The sequence below is a fragment of the Cuculus canorus genome, chromosome 22, assembly GCF_017976375.1.
Source record: "Cuculus canorus isolate bCucCan1 chromosome 22, bCucCan1.pri, whole genome shotgun sequence".
Lineage (NCBI taxonomy): Eukaryota > Metazoa > Chordata > Aves > Cuculiformes > Cuculidae > Cuculus > Cuculus canorus.
In genome coordinates, this window is record NC_071422.1 from 2,043,299 (window position 1) to 2,062,016 (window position 18,718).

The 18,718-nt window shown below is 48.2% G+C and overlaps 1 protein-coding gene across 3 annotated transcripts in view; it reads left to right on the forward strand.

Annotated features, from left to right (window-relative positions):
* The window catches only part of HIVEP3 (HIVEP zinc finger 3), an 84,580-nt gene extending 70,624 nt beyond the window's left edge, over positions 1–13,956 (forward strand). For 2 of the 3 annotated variants that reach the window (XM_009564542.2, XM_054086354.1), the window contains 2 exons: positions 5,158–6,218; positions 9,017–13,956. In XM_009564542.2, coding sequence (XP_009562837.2) covers positions 5,158–6,218; positions 9,017–9,901 — 1,946 coding nt within the window. In that variant the 3' untranslated portion in view covers positions 9,902–13,956. Of the gene's footprint in view, positions 1–5,157; positions 6,219–8,142; positions 8,208–9,016 lie in introns of all 3 variants that reach the window. The other variant, XM_054086355.1, reaches the window with a different exon arrangement.
* Positions 13,957–18,718: the final 4,762 nt, after the last annotated feature.

Sequence of the window (18,718 nt, forward strand, 5' to 3'; positions counted from 1 at the left end):
GCCAGAAGAAAACCCAATCAGGGCTTTTGCAATAGCTGCCCCAAGGGGAAAGCGTTGGTGTGATGTGAGCAGGGGGAGGCTGCTCCTGTGTGGGGTTGCTGGAGAACTTCAGCCCAGGAAATCACTTCAAATAATTGATTAGCTGGTGGGCTCCAGAAATGCTGTCGTACCATCCATCTGATGATGATCCTGGTAGGGAAAGAGCAAAGTGTCTCCTGAAATGTTGGTTGTGTGACTCTGAAAAGTACAACTGTTATTTTAAAGCTTTCCATTATAGTCAATTAGAACTAATGAATTGTATTAATTGAGTGTCACTTTGGGAAACCAGCAAATCAGAAGTCCTGTTGTTGTTGCACGTAGTTGTAGGCTTCTGAGGGCAGAACTGCAAGGGCTTATTTCACTGGTCCAGGGGATGCTTTCAATCATCATTTCCTTCAGTCACTCATCCCTGGATTCGTAGAGGGTTAATTTTAGTGAGCTCGGCGACCCGGTGGAGGAGTGGTGTGAAAAGCTGGTGGGAACACTCTGCTTGGAAAAACAGAGGTATGGCAGGCAATGAGGCTGAGCTGGGCTCGTGGAATCATAGAGTCATGGAAAGGTTGGGGTTGGAAGGGACCTCAAAACCCATCCAGTTCCATAGGCATGGATCAGGTTGCTCAGAGAACCATCCAACCTGGCCTGGAACCCCTCCAGGGATGGGGCAGCCACCACTGCTCTGGGCAACCTGGGCCAGGGCCTCCCCACCCTCACAGCAAAACATTCCTTCCTGAGATCTCATCTAAATTAAAACAACAAATCTAAAAAAAAATCCCAAGGTGGATCTGCCTCGCATCCCTAGATCTGCTGGGAGAGCACTCAGTAGGAAGGATGGGACCGTCAACTAGGGGACCTTTTTTTGACCGTTGTTAAATCACTGGTCTGTGACTGCTTGGGGCTGAACACATGGTGGTTGAACACCAGCCCAGCAAGGAAGGACCATACCAGAGGACAGGAACCCATTAGCTTTCGGAAGGGACTCCTCTCCCATTGTTGCTGTTGGCTGCACGGCTGCTCGCTGGAATGTGTTGCAATGTCTGGGCTTTATTGCATTATGCAAGCAAGCCGTGTAATTTTAGAATTACAGAAAATATACCGTCCCCGTTTCCTCCCATTGATGAAGACCATTTGTGTTTGTGTAAAGGGGACGGTTTGCCAGGAAGGAATGCAGGAAGGTGAAAAAGGAAAGATGTAGCGGGCATTTCCTTTCATAGAATCACAGAATAGTTTGGGTTGGAAGGGACCTTAAAGCCCATCCAGTTCCACCCCCTGCCATGGGCAGGGACACCTCCCACTGGATCAGGGGCTCCAAGCCCCATCCAACCTGGCCTGGAACCCCTCCAGGGATGGGGCACCACCACTGCTCTGGGCAACCTGGGCCAGGGCCTCCCCACCCTCATCATGAAGGATTTCTTCCTAATGTCTAATCTAAATCTTCCCCCTTCCAATTTAAAGCCATTCCCCCTCATCCAAGCACTCTATGCCCTTGTGAAAAGTCCCTCCCCAGCTTTCCTGGAGCCCCTTTCAGCACTGGAAGCTGCTCTAAGATCTCCCTGACCCTTCTCTTCCCCAGGCTGAACAACTCAAATCTTCAGCCTGTCCTCATAGCAGAGGTGCTCCAGCCCTCAGATCATCTCCGTGGACTCCTCTGGACTCGCTCCAACAGATCCATATTCTTCCTATGTTGGGAATTCTGAACTGGAATCATAGAACAGTGGGATGTTAAAGGGACCCATCCCTTTGGAAGGGATTTGGAAGGGACATTACAGACCCATCCAGTTCCACGCCCCTGCTTTGGGATTATTTCCTTCCAGCTTCTCTTTGTCCCGGGTTAAAGCTAACATTGGACTTCTGAAATTTCAAGTACTGTGCCCCATGAGTAAGGAGGCCCATTGTTCACGAATGCCAAGTAAATACTGAATAAAGCAGCTGAGAAGATGGTCAGAAAGTCCTATTTTTTACTGTAATGGCTGTGGATATTCGGATGGATGAGAAAATAACTTGAAAATGACAGAAAGCTGCGTGAGAAAGTTCACAGCAGATTCACACATCCCCTCTTCTTAGAGCAGTGGATTGCAAAGACCCTTCCCCTGTGTAAGCACAGTTTCTTCTCTTCTTTGCAGGGAGGCTCAGAACAGAGCTGAGCATGGACTATTTTAATTAAAAAAACAAAAGATGACTATTTCCATGTGACATGAAGCCGCGCGGGAAGATCCCTCTGCTTTCCTTTTGGGGGCAGACAGGGAGGGAGCGGCAGTTCCTAAACCGCCCTGGATTATTTTATACTGGAGTTCTATTTCACTTGATTGTTTTTATTGCTATTTAAGGGGCAGGAGAAAGTAAGGGATGTTGCTATAAAAGGAGCCTGGAGTATAATTCTTCACTCCTGCATTGGGTTTGTGGGGTGTGATTGCATCAGTTTGGTAGAATAACACACGTGTAATGAAATGCAGCCCTCAGACGCAGCCATGGACAAGGCACGTTTTCACTACCCCCTCTCTCTTGTCCCTTCCCCACCTCCCTCCCTCTCTCACTTCTCCTGACTTGCCCTTTCCCTGCCCATTAGCTCAGCAAAATGCATTTCAGTTGCAAGGAAGCCAGGGCTCAGGTCTGAGCTCTCTTTCTGCCTGCAAGGAGGCCAAAGCAAACTCCCTTTGGGCTGTCCCAGTGCTCACTGAAACGTTTCCCTCAGTGGCAAATGCAAACAACTCCCCAGCGCGGAGCTGGCTTCGTATTTCCCTCATTCCGCACTTCTGACCTTAGCCTGGCCAGCGCTTGTCCGTAGTGTGACTGGGGCCAAGCAAGGAGACCACACAGGACAATGGGGACAGGCTGAGAGGTGGCGTTGTTCAGCCTGGAGAGAGACCTTAGAGCAGCTTCCAGTACTGAAAGGGGCTCCAGGAAAGCTGGGGAGGGGCTCTGGATCAGGGAGGGCAGGGACAGGATGACGGCAAAGGGTTTTCAGCTGAGATTGAGATGAGATCTCAGGAAGAACTGTTTTGCTGTGAGGGTGGGGAGGCCCTGGCCCAGGTTGCCCAGAGCAGTGGTGGCTGCCCCATCCCTGGAGGGGTTCCAGGCCAGGTTGGATGGGGCTTGGAGCCCCTGATCCAGTGGGAGGTGTCCCTGCCCATGGCAGGGAGGTTAGAACTAGATGGACTCTAAGGTCCCTTCCAACCCAATCCATCCCATGATTCTACGACATCCCATCTCTCTCAGAGCCATGCAGGACAGGCTGAGGCCATCACTGCCTTTCCATCCCGAAGCCCATAGATGCCAAACCCTGAAACCAGAGGCAGAGAGCAACTCATAGCTCTAGTGGTGAAATGCATTCCTTCTCCAAGCAAGAAATGTGCACAGTTCATCCTATAACAGAGAGGACTGGTCGTTTAGAATAATATTTGTTCTGAACTCAGTTCCTTTGGGAGTTTGTGGACAACGTGCCACTGGATGCGGGGTCCAGCACACACCATCATTACACAGCATTGCACAACACCAGTCAGCCTTTTGGTGCAGAGCCACTGGCTGCGACTCGACACCGTATGAGTTCTGTGGGAGGTCTCGCTTCACAGCCTGGATAACAGCTACTTTTGGAACAGGGTGGGGAGCAAATGAGATGCATTTCATACTCACTCTTGGGTGGATAATCAGCCTTAATGTCTAAATACATGTCTAATTTCAATGGTGTGGCCAAATACTTCACAAGCATTCATTACGAAGGTTGTGTCATTCAAAGGAAACCAAATTAGGCTTTTTATCCATAGATCACAGTGACTTCTCACTGTGTGGCCACGTCCCCTTCTGAAAACCACCCTGTCTGCTGCAGGCAGGTGTGGTCCAGCCTCAGCATTAGATCTGTTTAGCTTCCCCTCTGGCTCATCCTGCTGACTGATGGCAGTTCTGAATGGAAAGCCTTTTCAGCGTTCATCAGAGGAGAAAGTGTCCTGGGCTGAACTGATGGGCAAAAGAGGCCAGCGTTAGCTACCCGGGCTTCACCCAGCTCTCAAAGCAGCATCTGGGCACTCCCTTTCCAAAGCCGGGGACCAAGCAAATCGTAGAATCATAGATTCCCATCACCTCTGTACCTGTAGTCTTGGTGCTTGGCACAAGCAGGGTTGGAGCAGTGGGGATTTGCAGGAAAGCCTCCTGACAGTGGGATTTTGTTGAGCTACAGTGACATCCAGTGGCTGTTCCCGATGGACCTCACCAGGCTGAACTTGCCTTTCTGCCAAGATCCCTGCACATCTGGCGTGGGGAAATGCAGATTTTGCTGAGTGCAGAGCAGAGCAGCAGGAGAGCTGGCAGCAATCAGCTTGGGAGCTTGGTACCCATCACAGAAAGCTGCTGTTGGCTCTTCAAGCAGGAGAGCTATGCTCTGTTTTTTACCTGCAGATTTATTCCAAATCCTTTAGAATCTGCTTTCTGCACACTCCTCATTGTTTACAAGTTCATATTAAAAAGCATCCCAGTGCAAGGCTGTCCACAGACAGATTCTGACACAAAGAACCTTCTCCATCACCACCAGCATTTATCAAAAGAAGGGAAAAGCCTCAGTGGTTCTTCCAACCTGTTTGCTTCCTAATAAAAGTCCTCTTTGCCAATGTTGAACTATCATATAATCCAGGAAGAAAAAGGTCCAACACATGGAGGATGTGAGCAGTCATCCCAGCAACTTTCTCGTGCTTTAGCAGCTGTAGGTGGTTTGTAGTCACCAGTGCAACAGAGAGCCCACCAAGTGGGCACCAGCCACAGGAAGCCCACCAAGGGATGGCAGTGCCGCTTTTCTCCTTGTCTAGTAAAGGCTTTTTGAGTTTCTAGAGAAAGGCAGGCAGGGTCTGTGAAGGTGTTGAGGTGGCAGGGACGGAGGGCTGCCTGTGTTCACAGAGCAATGGCTGGAACTAAGATTAGGGTTGAGTGGGAGATACCAAGGGTGGGATTCACTGGAATCCACTGGGATCATTTGGAGTAGAGTTGCAAGACTTCGAAGGAGGAGATGAGCAGATCTAGGAAATAGCTGGTCCTCTCTCCTTTTGTCCCCTTAGACCTTTTGAGCAGGTATAGCACAAAAATTGTCCCTGTTTGTGTGTTTTACACTCTCTGTCTTGTGCTTGTCCATCCCTTCAGGAACCAGTGAAGACCTATTCCAGGACTCTGAGGGGCAGGAGGGATCTGAGCCAATTGAGGAACACCAGTTTTCAGACCTAGAGGAATCTGATGATGATGATGACAATGAAGATGATGAAGATGAGGAGGAAGAGGAGGGCCAAGATGAGCCACCTTTAAAGTTGCTGGAAGTCAAACATACCATCCTCCCGATGATATACTCTTCAGGTGGCTCTCCATCTTCTCAAGAGGAAGGCACTGAAACAGCATTGTCCTTAGCCCAAGAAACTGTTTCCAGCAGCCAAAAAGTAGGTGAAGGCCAGCAGGCCTCCTCCTCAGGGCTGGAAACAAAGTGGTCAGCAGACAGCAGTGATATTGCTGTGTGCCACAGCTTCTTGAGTCTCCACAGACCAGCTTTGACCTCCACAGAACAATTGGCTTCTGCCGAAAGAGAGTCTGTCACAAGGCCACAGATGTCTTTAGTTATGGACCTGTCAACCTCAAAAGACACCTCCCCGAGAAAAAGGTGGTCTCCAAGCCAGGACTCTGGCAGAGGTGGTGGCAGCAGCAGACCAATGCTAGCGAGAAAGCACCTATTAACCAAAAATGAAACTTCACCCAAACGGTTTTCACCAACTGGAGAGCTGTCTTCTCTAAGGTGTCTGTCTCCAGGGAGAGGGTTGTCTCCTTGCCAGCGCGTCTCTCCCAGGAGGGAGGCATCTCCACTGAGATGTGTGTCACCAAGACTTGAGCTGTCGCCCAGCAGGCATCTTTCCCCCAGAAGAGAGCTGTCCCCAAGAACATACCTTCCACCAGAAGGAGAAGTCTCCCCTGTGAGGCACTCGTCACCGAGCAGAGAGATGTCATCAGTCAGATATTTATCACTGAAGAAAGTCTTGTCTCCAGGCTGTTCAGAGTCGCCGAGGTATCCATCCCCCGGGAAAGAGGACTTGCCTGGCACTAGCAAATCAGCAGATGACAAAGTTCAAAGCTCATACCAAGCCCAGCATGGGATATTATCTTTGATGCCTCTACCTCACAGGTTCTTTGGCAAAAACGTACAGCTCTATGAGTCCAAGCCGGTAAGTTCAAGCCCTTCTTACTTTCCAGTCCCCGCAGTACATTCTCTGATATGGTTTTTAATGAAGGTTGCTATGCAGAAGTGCACAGTGACACTGGCTGGGACCAATGTCACGGGTAACCCAGAGAAAAGGGACAGCGGACAACACTGGGGTTTGTACCCATTTTGGTCCTGCCCATCTCAGTTGAAGAGGAATGAAGTTGTCCTTTCTTCAAGAGTTTATTTACACTGACCCAACCAGTCTCCTGCTGAGACAAGCAGTAAGGAGACCACTTCATAATGACTGGTTGTCACTAAAAGGCTTTTTTTTCCCCTGGGAATTTCATACCCATTTCTGAGATTTCCCCAGCTTGGATGAAGCTAGAACCATTTCTTGCTGCTCAGTGCCCTGAACTCCTCCTTGCACTTATTGCTGACTGCTGGGCTATGTCCATATGCGGCCAACTCTTAGATCAACTGCTGAGCAATGTTTGTTTGGCCATCTCTGATTTCACCTTGCTTCTCTCTTCAGCACAGAGAGGTGTTTCCCACTGGGTCTGGAAAATTACTTAATCTCTCTGCTGGATATATCAAATCCTATGGGTAAAGGAAAATTGCTTGTTCCTCCCACTGCTACAGGCAAATTAGACGCTGGGTTTGGTGGAACGTTTCCCATTTCTCCTGAAGTGCCTGGCTCTCCTGCAATTTATGCTGATGCATAGCATAAGTCCACCGTGAAACTGGTGTGAGGAGAGACTCAGGCCCTTAGGGACCACACAGGGAACAGAGAGGCCTTAATACAACCTCTGGAGAACTTGTCATTTCAGATGCTGACCCAGGTCTTCTCCAGAAAAGTCACGCAGCCCAGTGTGTGTTTCTTCCACGTCTATGCTAACGTACCAGCTTTTGGTGCTGCCTTCTTTCCGCTTTCTGCTCTGAGTGGGACCTTCTCAGGCACTGTCCTTTGGTTTAGATCCAAACTTTTCCTTTTTAATGCTGCTTCTATTTCCTATCGATTAACTTCTCGTGCTCAGTCTCAGGGCTGTGGAAACCCTGGTCCTTCAACTCTGAAGTATCTCTGTCAGGAAAACCACCCGCCACCCCTACTTGTAGCAAGTCCTGTAAGTCCACAGTAGGAGACAGTGCTGTACACCCCTGCTCATCTGCCCATTCACCCTTTTAACTTACGCTCTCTCACACACTCCTTTTTGCTCCATTTCCCTGCTCCTTTTCTGCACTCAAAGTCACCACTGTCATTTTTCCAGTGTGCTTCCAAAGCAACAATAAAGACCCGAATGCAAATCCTTCTGTTTATCAGTGAGATGGACAGGCTTTCACTGCAAAATTAAGTTCCTGGTCAGGCTACAAGAAAAAAAAAGATCAGACGTGGATTTATCTGATCCCAAATGGAGCACTGTGCTCCAAACTGGTGCTCCAGGCATTGTTTAGAAAGATGGTGACCATCCTAGCTTACCTTCAGTGCAAGGCTTTCTGCCAAATCTGTGCATCAAGCCTGACTGTGACCACCTCTTCACAGTCTTGGCTCTTGCAGTAGGTTGTCTCTCCTCGTGGCTGTTGCACCATTGAGATATGCGCTTCGGGGTTTCCCAGCACCCCTATAGTGATTCTGTCCAGACTTCATGTGGGATAAGTGAGATTTAGCCAGTGTTTGGGCTTGTAACCTCTGACCACTATCTTCTCTCGCTTTCCCTTCTGTTCTCTTTCACTGCTTTCCTCTGTCACCTCTTCAGAGAGAACCAGCTCGCAGGCTCACACAATTCTCCATAATTCTACAGAGAAACAAGCCCCTCGATAAATCCTCACGTTTTCTAGCTAACCCCATCTTAATGGAAAGCTGATTTCAGTTTCTGTTGCCTCCTCTTCTTGGGAGTCCTGTCTAGGGGTTTAGTTATAACCTCATCACTAATTACTCCATTTCTGTTTAGCCGCATATCTCTCCATGATGTACATTAGGAAACTATGTGAAGCACCGAGAGAGAAAGAGGAAAAGGTAAAATGATAGGGACTTAACCCTTGATTTCTACAGACCACACCATGAGGGTGGTGGTGGGGACCACACTGATGGGTGTGCTTTGTGTCTAAGGAGAGTTAATGCCATCTCTCCCTCAGTCCAAACCATCCTTGCGATTAGCAGCTGTAAGGATGGAATCCTGCTCTAAGAAAGTACAGTAAAAATAAATCACATTATTCTGGGCCTGCAGAAACCCCGTGTACTGAACGGGATCCAAAGCGGCTCAGGGTCCAGGACTCTGCAGGGGTTTCAAAGGCGACTCTGAGCATAGACCAAGGGGTAATGGTTTTAAACTAAAAGAGGGCGGATTCACACTGGATTCACACATTAAAATGAGGGTGGTAAAGTACCGGCCCAGGTTGCCCAGAGCGGTGGTGGCTGCCCCATCCCTGGAGACATTCAAGGTCAGGTTGGATGGGGCTCTGAGCAACCTGATCAAGTTGAAGATGTTCCTGCTCACTGCAGGGGGGGTGGACTGGATGGGCTTGAAAAGTCCCTTCCAACCCAAACCTTTCTATGATTTTATAATGATCCAAGCCTGAACCAAAGCTCTGGGTCTGTGCCCCAACAGACAGTGGTCTTATTTGTACCCAGAAGGCAAATGTTGTGGCTTGTGTTGCTCCTTACCTTAAAGGTTTGGAGGTCCAAATCTTCCTCAGTTGATTGATCTCCCTCAAATTAGAATCAAAAGTTAAAGAAACCAATCTTTGTAGTGAGCATTAATGATGCCATTGCTGTAACTTGTATGATGCACTGATTCAGCTGTTTCTTTTTCCTCTCTGATGCAGAAGATAGAACCACGAAGCCCAACATGCTCACCTGGCATCACGCAGCCCGTCTGCTCCAGACCCTTGCAGGCCCCTCATGAGATACATGTCCACACTCCCAGCCGAGGGGAGGAGAATGTCTTCAGCCATCTCCCGTTGCATTCGCAGCAGCTCACGAGGACCCCGTATCCCATGATTCCCATTGGGGGCATCCAGATGGTCCAGGCGAGGCCGAGCACCCATCCCGGCTTGGTGCCAAGTTCAGTTGTGTCCCTGCAAGCGAGATACTTTGCCTCTGGTGGCAGCAGCTTCGCAGAGTTCAGCCAGGCTCCCGAGGGGGATGAGGAGCCACAGGTCCCGCGGGAGCCGTCGTCGGCATCCGTCTCCCCGGTTGCAAAGGTTTCTAAATACACACTGTCCCCAGAGCTTACGAGCAGAGAAGAGAAAATGAGGACTAGTGAGCTTCAGCAAAAGACAGACCAGGAGGAATACAGGGTAAAAATGTTTGCTGAGTCTAGCCACGCAGAGCAGGCAGGCTGCTCGGCGTCCCCAGCCAGCCCCAGCCCAACCGACGAGCACTCTCCAAAGCCTTCGACAAGCGGGGAAGAACCCTTAATAAAACCGGGCAAGAAGCAATCGGGCAGCTCGAGCACTTCTTTGGAATCATCCTGCACTTTCATCTCAGATCTCCCCTCCCAGCCGTTGGACCGAAGCAGCAGCACCGGCTGCCTCTCAGAGCCCTCATCGAGCCATTCGCACGCCCAACCGTTCACCATCCGGAGGAGAAACCTCTCCGGAGAGCCCAGTCGCCGAGGGGGATCCTCCAGGAAGAGCAGTCCACACCTAGAGCACGCAGATTTGGGTCAAACTCAAACAAAGGTGGACGAAAACACAGGCAGTACTTAAACCTCCACCATCTGTTCCACCTTTAGGCTTCCTCTGTAAAATCAACAGACATTTTCAACACTATTTCCTTTAGTATAATCCTCGCTATACGAAGCACTCTAGTGAATGACCAAACCCATGGAAGATTCCTGGTTTTCTTTGTCCCAGTCTGGTATTATCTCCACATGTATGCAGTTACTTGTGCCTTTTTCTATACCTTTTGTTGCTTGAAATGTACAAAAATGTTTGAGGCTGTGAATATTTTTTTAGAGTTTTGGGGGAAGGGGTTTGTTAGACCTTGTCTTTTTTTTTTTGCCATTGAGGTGTGTGTTCTTATGGGCCTGAGAGATGCAGAAAGGAAAGGGTTAAGCATTTTAAGAGGAAGAAGATGCACTGAAAACAAAAACAAAACAGAGAAAACTTTTTTATATTGATTAAATGATTAAAAAAAAAAACCAAACCCCACACCCTTGCTCCTTGTGTACAGAAGTTTATGATTCATATTTATTATAATTTAATTCTCGCAAAGTGCTTGTTTTCTTTTTTTCTCGCATCCCTCCGATTGCCTATGGTTGTGCTTTAAACACTTGAGACTGCTTTACATTGGAAAAAGAAAAATGTGTTTATCCTGAACTTGTACCTGAAACTCGCAATTCCTTGAGGAGGGGGAGGTTCGTTCCAGAGAGAAATTGTCCCTTGAAAGAGAGAAAAATGCATCCTGAACATCCCTCCCTCCTGCAGAACCCAGCAAAGCACTTTTCTTAAAAGGGACACACACAAAAAAATGGGTTTTCTTCAAAGATTTCATTGCAAGAACACAGGAATGTATCGAATGTAGAGCCAATGCCAGGGACGGCAGCTCTCGCTGGATGAGCCGGCCTCCTGCTTGCTTTAATCCTTTCATCTCGATGCCCCCAGCATCACCCCGGCCAAGTCCTGACTGTGCCTGAGAGCCCCTCTGCTCTGGGGGTCGGAAGCCCTCTCTCAACACCCTCTGTTGGTTTAAAAGTGGGAGCAAACTCCTCTTTGCAACTGATCTATCCTCCCTAAGTCTTGAGTCACGGTCCAGCTTCCTCCATCCCATCCCATCCCAACCCATCCCATCCTATCTCAACCCATCCCAACCCATCCCATCCTATCTCATCCCTTCCCAACCCATCCCACCCCATCCCATCTCAACCCATCCCAACCCATCCCATCTCAACCCATCCCCATCCCATCCCATCCCGCTCAGCCCTGGCTGGTTTGGCCCCGTGGGGCTCTAGGGATGCAGGAGGAGTTTGCGCTCTGCTCGTCGAGCCGCCCACCGCCCCGTGCCCCACACAGGACTGTGTCTGATTTGAATTCTCTTGATTTATTTAAGCAGAATGTCCTGAAAGCAGCCCTTATTGTGCAGACGGGCCTTTTCTTTTTGGTGTTTTGGAAGCAAAAAGCTATGATGCTGAGTGGTTCCTGTTTGCCGTCAGCTTGTTCTGCATGCACAGTTAAGTTTTCCAGAGCAGATTTTGACCTCTAAGCATCCATAGCAGAGCAATGGCCTCTACTGCCAAAAAATACCAAATACAGAGAGACGCGACGAGCCTGTCCTCTCTGTCACATTAACACACTTTTTAACCACAAACCTTCGATACATGTTTGTCCTAGCCGGCTCTTTACTACTTCAGAGGGTTTTCTGGGCTATGGAATCTGTACAAACCTCTTTTTTTCTCTTGTTTTTTTTTTTTTTTATTTTTTATTTAAACAGCAACAAAAAGAAAAAAATATAACTATTTAACCAGTGGACCAGTTCTTTCTTCTTTCAGAGCTGTTCCAGTTTATCGGGTACGTAATATGCTTTTTAAGAAAAAAATAAAATACAAAAAAAAAATAAATAAAATGCAAAATAAAAAAAATAAATGAAAAGAAATCAAATAAAACCCTGACTGAGAACATATTTCCTTGCCAGACTTGATGAGCTATAAACTGTTCCCATTTCATGGGCAAATGATATAATATTTTTAATGATCTTCTGTGATTTTTTTTTTCTTTTCTTTTCTTGTAAAGGGAATTCAGTACAACAGAAGATATCATGGAAATAACATTAAGGCTGTGACACTGACCAAACTGACATCCAGAACCCTTTTATACCTTAATTAGCACTTTTATCAACTTTCCCTGTTGCCCATCTCCCCCTCTTTGGCCCCAAGCCTGGAAGCTGCTCCTGCTTTCAGCTCCCACGGCAGGAGCAGGGGCTGGGAGTTGAGCTCAGCCTAACAACTCCGTACAGTGAAAGGCTTAAGCGCCAGCTGAAATCCTACGCAGGCTTTAAGAGTTTGCTTAATATCCAGATGCCTCAGAGTGCATCGCTCAACCAGGCTCGGTGTGAGCATCCCTAGAATCCATCTACCAAACCTAGCATCAATTTGGACTTTCCCAGCTTCAGCCACTTTCCCCTCCTTGCCTTTGTCACACTCTTAACATTATTCCAAGGTAGCTTTTTGTATTTAATTATATATATATATATATATATATAAATTGTACACAAAGATAATCAGTGCGGCAGTTGTGCACCCTGCGTCCTGGTTTCGTTAGGTGCATTTGCCATGAGCTTTGGGCTAGATCAAATTTGCCCAACATCTTTAACCATATCTTAATCCTCCACCTGTTGATAATCAATATGGGTGTTTTTTAGTCTCCCTTTGTCATTTCTGGATGGCGGAGAGAAAAAAAGCCCAGCAAAACCCAGGCATTCCTTATGACATTGGTTTCTTGTTTTTATTGTTGTGGTTGATCTTTTTTTTACGATGATTATTTTTTGAAGCTTTCCCAGCAGCTCAAGATCATAGAATCGTAGAGGCATTGAGGTTGGAAGAGACCTCTAAGATCATCCAGTCCAACCATCAATTTGATGAGTTGTGTGTATAATGAGTTGAAGCCTTCCTGCATCTCGGCTGCGGAGCATACAGGCTGGCAGTAGGACAGGGCTGCGTGTGACCATCCAGATGCCTTCGCCCACGGCCAGAAAAAAAAAAGAAAAGGAGTTCAGGAGAGGGCCGTGCAGCAGTGAAGTGCTCCACAGGTCATGCCCTGCTTGGATCCCATGCCCATCATCTGGCAGGGACGGAGCGGGGACTGCTGAATACTCAAGAGATGGCTAAAACCAACCTCAAGGCTGTGTCGAGTCTTGATCCTGTTCAGCTTCTCAGCGGGCGCGGTGGAGGAGGCTCTGGTGGGGGTGAAATGGTGCTTCACACTGTACCTAATGGGCGCAATATGGCCTACTGGATAGGCAAAAAGGGTCATAAACAAACCCAACTTGTATATTTAAGGGCTAATTCTCACACTGACAGCTCCGAACTCTGCGGGAAGGGCATCCTCCTCCGCGCTGGCACCAGCATCTCCGTCTGGGGGCAGAGTGAGCATCCCCGAGCGGCTGCCCCAGCCCTGCTGGGGAATTCGAGTGTGACATTGTGCAAATCGCATCTCCCCTCAGCCAAGGAGCACAGATCCACTGATTTTCATACAGTTGTGCGTTATTTACAGCAGGGCTGAGGTCTCGGCCATCGCTGGTGGCTTTTTTTCCTCTCTGGGGCACCCGCTGGCTTCCCTGTGTCACACTTAGTGACAGCTGTTTGCAGCTCACAGCTTTTAACATCGCTCTGGGTGTCTGCTCTGTCTGCAAAACAGGGGTGATAAATCCTGATTTAGCCTCCACAAGGGCTGCAGGGGTGTAAGTTTGTGTCTGTACAGACACCTGGCAGAGCAGTTAGCATTATTATTTGGAAGAGAATGTATTAATAATGCAAATTATAAACCAAAGCCCAGCCCCTCCTTTCCATCAGCAGGTGGAAATAAAATCCTCTGCTTTTTTTATGGCAGAGGTTCTTAAATTTCGAGTCCGTGAAGGCACGTGGCCTCTAGAGACAGCTGCTCCTCTTTGTTCTGTACCTGGTTAATCAGCCTACACTGATATTCCCTTCCCTGGCAAGCTCCTCGTGCAGCTCCCATGGACACAGGGACCCAATGGCAAAGGGATGCTCTGGCATCCAAGAAATCCGTCTGCACAGAGAACTTGGCCCATGTTCTTCAATAACTCCTTGAAGTACCAAGCCTTATAATATCCAGAGCTCATAAAGCACTTGTACCTTGGCTTAAGCCTAAGTGTTTCTGGAGTTTCAGTAACAACTTTGGGCTTAAGCATGACTTTAGCCTCTTCTCTCAAGGTTACAGAGCTTGGTGTCTTGCAGGACTGAGCAGCTCACGGGAGGAGGAGAGGGGGCCCTTGGCTCCCCAAAACGACCCGGTGCCTTGAAATAGATCTCTGTCAGCTCTAATTATTCACAGATTGTTGGCTGGATACCCAGGAACTGCAGCAGGAAACTCTTAAAAGTCATGATGAAGTAGCTGTGACTTTACGGCTTCTGACTGGGAAATGTATTTCATCACCTGCTCCTGAGAGGTGACATTTCCAACCCTGCTGTCTATAAAGTCACACTCCACAGCCAGCGCTCGGGCTCGCTGACAACAGCTCTCACCAGCTCCAAACCCTACTCCGAGCCCTGGAGCTGGGAGGTGCTGGTGGGTCACCAACCTGCGCCCACCAGAGTGAAGCCACCATCCACCTTCCAGTTGGCCAACAGCTCCATGGGAGCAGTGTCGGGCACGACTGGCCACCTCCCCATTGCTTCTCTGTTCCTTCCACCGAGAAAAAGTCTGCAAACAAGTTGGTTGTCTCTTAATCCAGCCTCTATTTTACCCGGTCTTCATTTGAAACCCACAGAAACGGCTCCTGAACAAGCAATATCCTCGGTCACGCCGAAGTCATTACAGTTATTCCAGTTTCCATGCACAATCCTGGATTTGTTCTAGCCCTTTCCTGCTGTTCTTGCAATAGTTTTTCATTTGCTGACTTGGTTTCATCGTGTGCTTTTCTTTTTTCCTTTTATTTTTAGTATTTCCACCTATTGCACAGTATTTACAAATAAACAAATAGTGTAAATTATTTACAAAAAAAAGAAAAAAAGAAGTAAAAAAAAAAATCAGTCCTGGTGGCATAAACCCAATCTGTTTTAATTCCTTGAGATATGATGGCACTTACGATCACTTTAGTAAATGTAATGTAAAAAATAATAATAATAATAATAATGTGTACGCAAATTTAATATACATGGTCTCATGTAAGATAAATATTTGCCTTTTTTTCTAAAAGGTGTATGTATTCTGTAAGTGGGATAGTCTGTAGAAAGTTTCTATATGTTCTTAAAATGGCAATACATTCCAAAAAAGGTACTGTAAATATGTACAGCTTACGATGTAATTTGGTAGTTTTGCCTGTAATTTTATTTGAACTCCGGTTTCTACACTTGCATCTTGCAATGTCTGTATGGTTATATCAGTGCAAAAAAAAAAATGCAGGTAAAAGCACAGTCTGATGTATAAAAAAAAAAAAAAAAAGCAAACAAAAATGATAAAACAACAAAAAAAAGGAACAAAAAAAAAGAAGAAAAAATACTCAGTATTTGATGTTTGTGACTCTTATTGTAAATGACATCTGTACTGTGAATGAGGAGTTTTTACAGTATAATATTGCCTTTACTACAGCTCAGATTGTCTGCTCGGTCTGAGCCTATTTTTTAAAAAAGAAGCATGTTGGAATAAATTTTAAAGTCCCAACATATCCCTGCATGCCTGGCACTCTTTAATTTTCTTTTTATGCAGCACAGGGTTGTCAAACGATGGAGGCAAATGCAGCTGCCCCAGGGGACGCAGATCCAGCGCTGCCGGCACAGCCTGGCTCCATGTGAAGTCGTGGCCCTACAGAAATGCTACAAATACATTTTTTTTCCACTGTTTCATCCTCGCAGGGCAGAGAGGCAAAGCGAGGTGGGGATGCTCCAATGGGCTCTACAAAGGGTGGGTGGAACTCGGTGCACTGAGCAGCTGATGTCTGCAGGATCTTGTGCAAGCAAGGATGGGTAGAATCATAGAAGGGTTTGGGTTCAAACCCAAATCAAATGGGCAAATCAAAGCCCATCCAGTGCCACCCCTGCCATAGGCAGGGACACCTCCCACTGGATCAGGGGCTCCAAGCCCCATCCAACCTGGCCTGGAACCCCTCCAGGGATGGGGCAGCCACCACTGCTCTGGGCAACCTGGGCCAGGGCCTCCCCACCCTCACAGCAAAACATTTCTTCCTGAGATCTCATCTCAATCTCTTTTCCTTCAGCTGAAAACCATTCCTTCTCATCCTGTCCCTGCCCTCCCTGATCAAGAGCCTCTCCTCAGCTTTCCTGGACCCCCTTTTCATAATGGAAGCTGCTCTAAGATATAGAATGAGGCTGCCTTTAGCCCATCCTTTCCTTCTGTGCTTCAGGAAACCCTTTCTGGGCAACTTCATAGAATCATAGAATCATAGAATCATAGAACCATAGAACCATAGAATAGTTTGGGTTGGAAGGGACCTTAAAGATCATCCAGTCCCACCTCCTGCCATGGGCAGGGACACCTCCCACTGGCTCAGGCTGCCCAAGCCCCATCCAACCTGGCCTGGAACCCCTCCAGGGATGGGGCAGCCACCACTGCTCTGGGCAACCTGGGCCAGTGTCCGCTTCTCACCTGCTCGTCTTTACTCCATCACCTCCACTGTCTGAGCAACCTGTAATGGACATCAGCAGACAAGTTCAGAGCCTACAACAGGGAGGTTGGTGGTCAATGAAGGAAATCTCCTTCTGATTCCTATTAAATCTGTGCCCATGCAGCTGGGGCTCCACCAGCCTGCAGAACCCGCTGCTGCCTTTCCTTGGGTTTGTCGGAGCCCAGACCCTGAAGAGCTAGCTCCTCTGGTACTGGTTTCTGAGCAAAGTGGCTGTGCTGGATGAGAAAGATGAGGGAAGGGCTGGGGAAGCTCATCTGGTCTTCATTTACTCTTTCAAAAGCCTGCATGAAGAGCAGGGAATGGTGTTGGTGGCAGGGTTGCAAACCTCTGCCTTCATCCTCCTTGGCAGCAATAATTGGTTTTTAATCTATTCATCACTCACTGAGGAGGAAAGAGCGTTCCAGACCCCAGCACTCGACTGGGGGAGAAGTTCCGTGCTCTGTGCCTCAGTTTCCCCAGTTGCTGACAGCAATTGTAGCCTTGTAAGGCTGAGAAGACTCCAGTGGTGAAAGCAGCTGCACAGCCTAAGGATGCCCAGGTCTGGGTAGCATCTCCTCAGGGGTCCTTCTGTGCTGGAAAGGCTTAGAAAGCTTTGGGTGGTGAGTGTTATGCTCTTCTCCAGGTCTATCTCCACCCTGAGTCTTCTGGGTGCAGTAGAAATGGATTCAGCATTTTAGTTCCTGCATCCAGAAAGCCTCTGCGGGCCTGGGGAGACGGGGCCGAGGGCAGCTTGGGTGCCGTACAACCCGAATAACAACTTGCGTTTTCCTTTATGCTGTCTGAAGGCAACGGAGCCTCGGCTGGAGGCTGCGGGACGGTGACGTTTGTTCCAGATATGCTGCCAGCCCCTCCAGCGTGTGCTTTAGCCACTGAACGGAGGAATGATTTTTCCTTTTAAAAAGTAATTTCTCCAATGCTTTAAAACAGAGACGCTGTAAAGGCAGCCAGAGCTGTCTGGAGAACACTGCAGCTAAACGCCGCTAATCGCCCAAACCTGGAACCAATTTAGTTTACACCAATCTCCAGAGTGGCTCCAATTTATCAGGTGTCCCAAGAAATTCCTTCCCCCTAAAAAGCCTTTGTTTTGTAGACACACAGACCAGACATTTCCTCCCTCGAGAAGCCGAATGTAGCATCAAAACGTGAAGAAGCCTTTGGCTGATGTTGCAGACTGGTTACCCTCTGGGAAATGAAGTTACCGATCACTGTGGGAAGGGGGGAAGGTTGTGACAACACTGTAGGAAGTTCAGACCTGTTCCTTTCTTTGGGAGGCTGAAGTTTCTGCTGTTCTTTTGAAATACTCGAGTCCCCTGGTCTTAACTCCTCCCCAGGTTCAGCCTCCCAGGAGCTCAGGAGCCTGACTTGAGAACATGGAAAGATGCCTTCCTCATATAACCAAGGTTTTATGTGCACCACAGGCATGAAAGCACCTTCAGAATTCTTCACTCCTTGACCTCCAAAGAAGTCACCAGACTATCCAGCCAAGGTGTGGGCTTTAGCTGCAGCATCTAGTGGTCAATGGCTCAAAGTCCAGATGGAGATCTGTGACAAGTGGTGTCCCTCAGGGGGTCCGTACAGGGACCGGTGCTGTTCATTATCTTTATACTGACAGTGAGATCAAAGGCACTCTCATCAAGTTTGTGGATGACCCCAAGCTGAGTGGTGTAGTTGCCACACTGGAAGGATGGGATGTCATCCAGAGGGACCTGGACAGGCTGGAGAAGTGGGGCTGTGAGAACTTCATGAAGTTCAACAAGGCCAAGTGCAAGGTCCTGCACCTGGGTCAGGGCAATCCACGTTTTCAGTACACGATGGGAGATAATGCGATTGAGAGCAGCCCTGCAGAGAAGGACTTGGTGATGCTGATCGATGAGAAACTCGACAGGAGCCGGCAACGTGCGCTTGCAGCCCAGAAGGCCAACTGTGTCCTGGGCTGCATCAAAAGAAGTGTGGGCAGCAGGAAGGGAGGGGATTCTGCCCCTCTATTCCTCTTATGAGACCTCATCTGGAGTCCTGTGTCCATTTCTGGAATCCTCAACTAAGAAGGAGATGGAGCTGTTGGAATGGGTCCTGAGGAGGCTACAAAGATGATCGAAGGGCTGGAGCACCTTCCCTACGAGGACAGGCTGAGAGAGTTGGGGTTCTTCAGCCTGGAGGAGAGAAGGCTCAGAGGAGATCTTATAGCGACCTTCCAGTACCTGAAG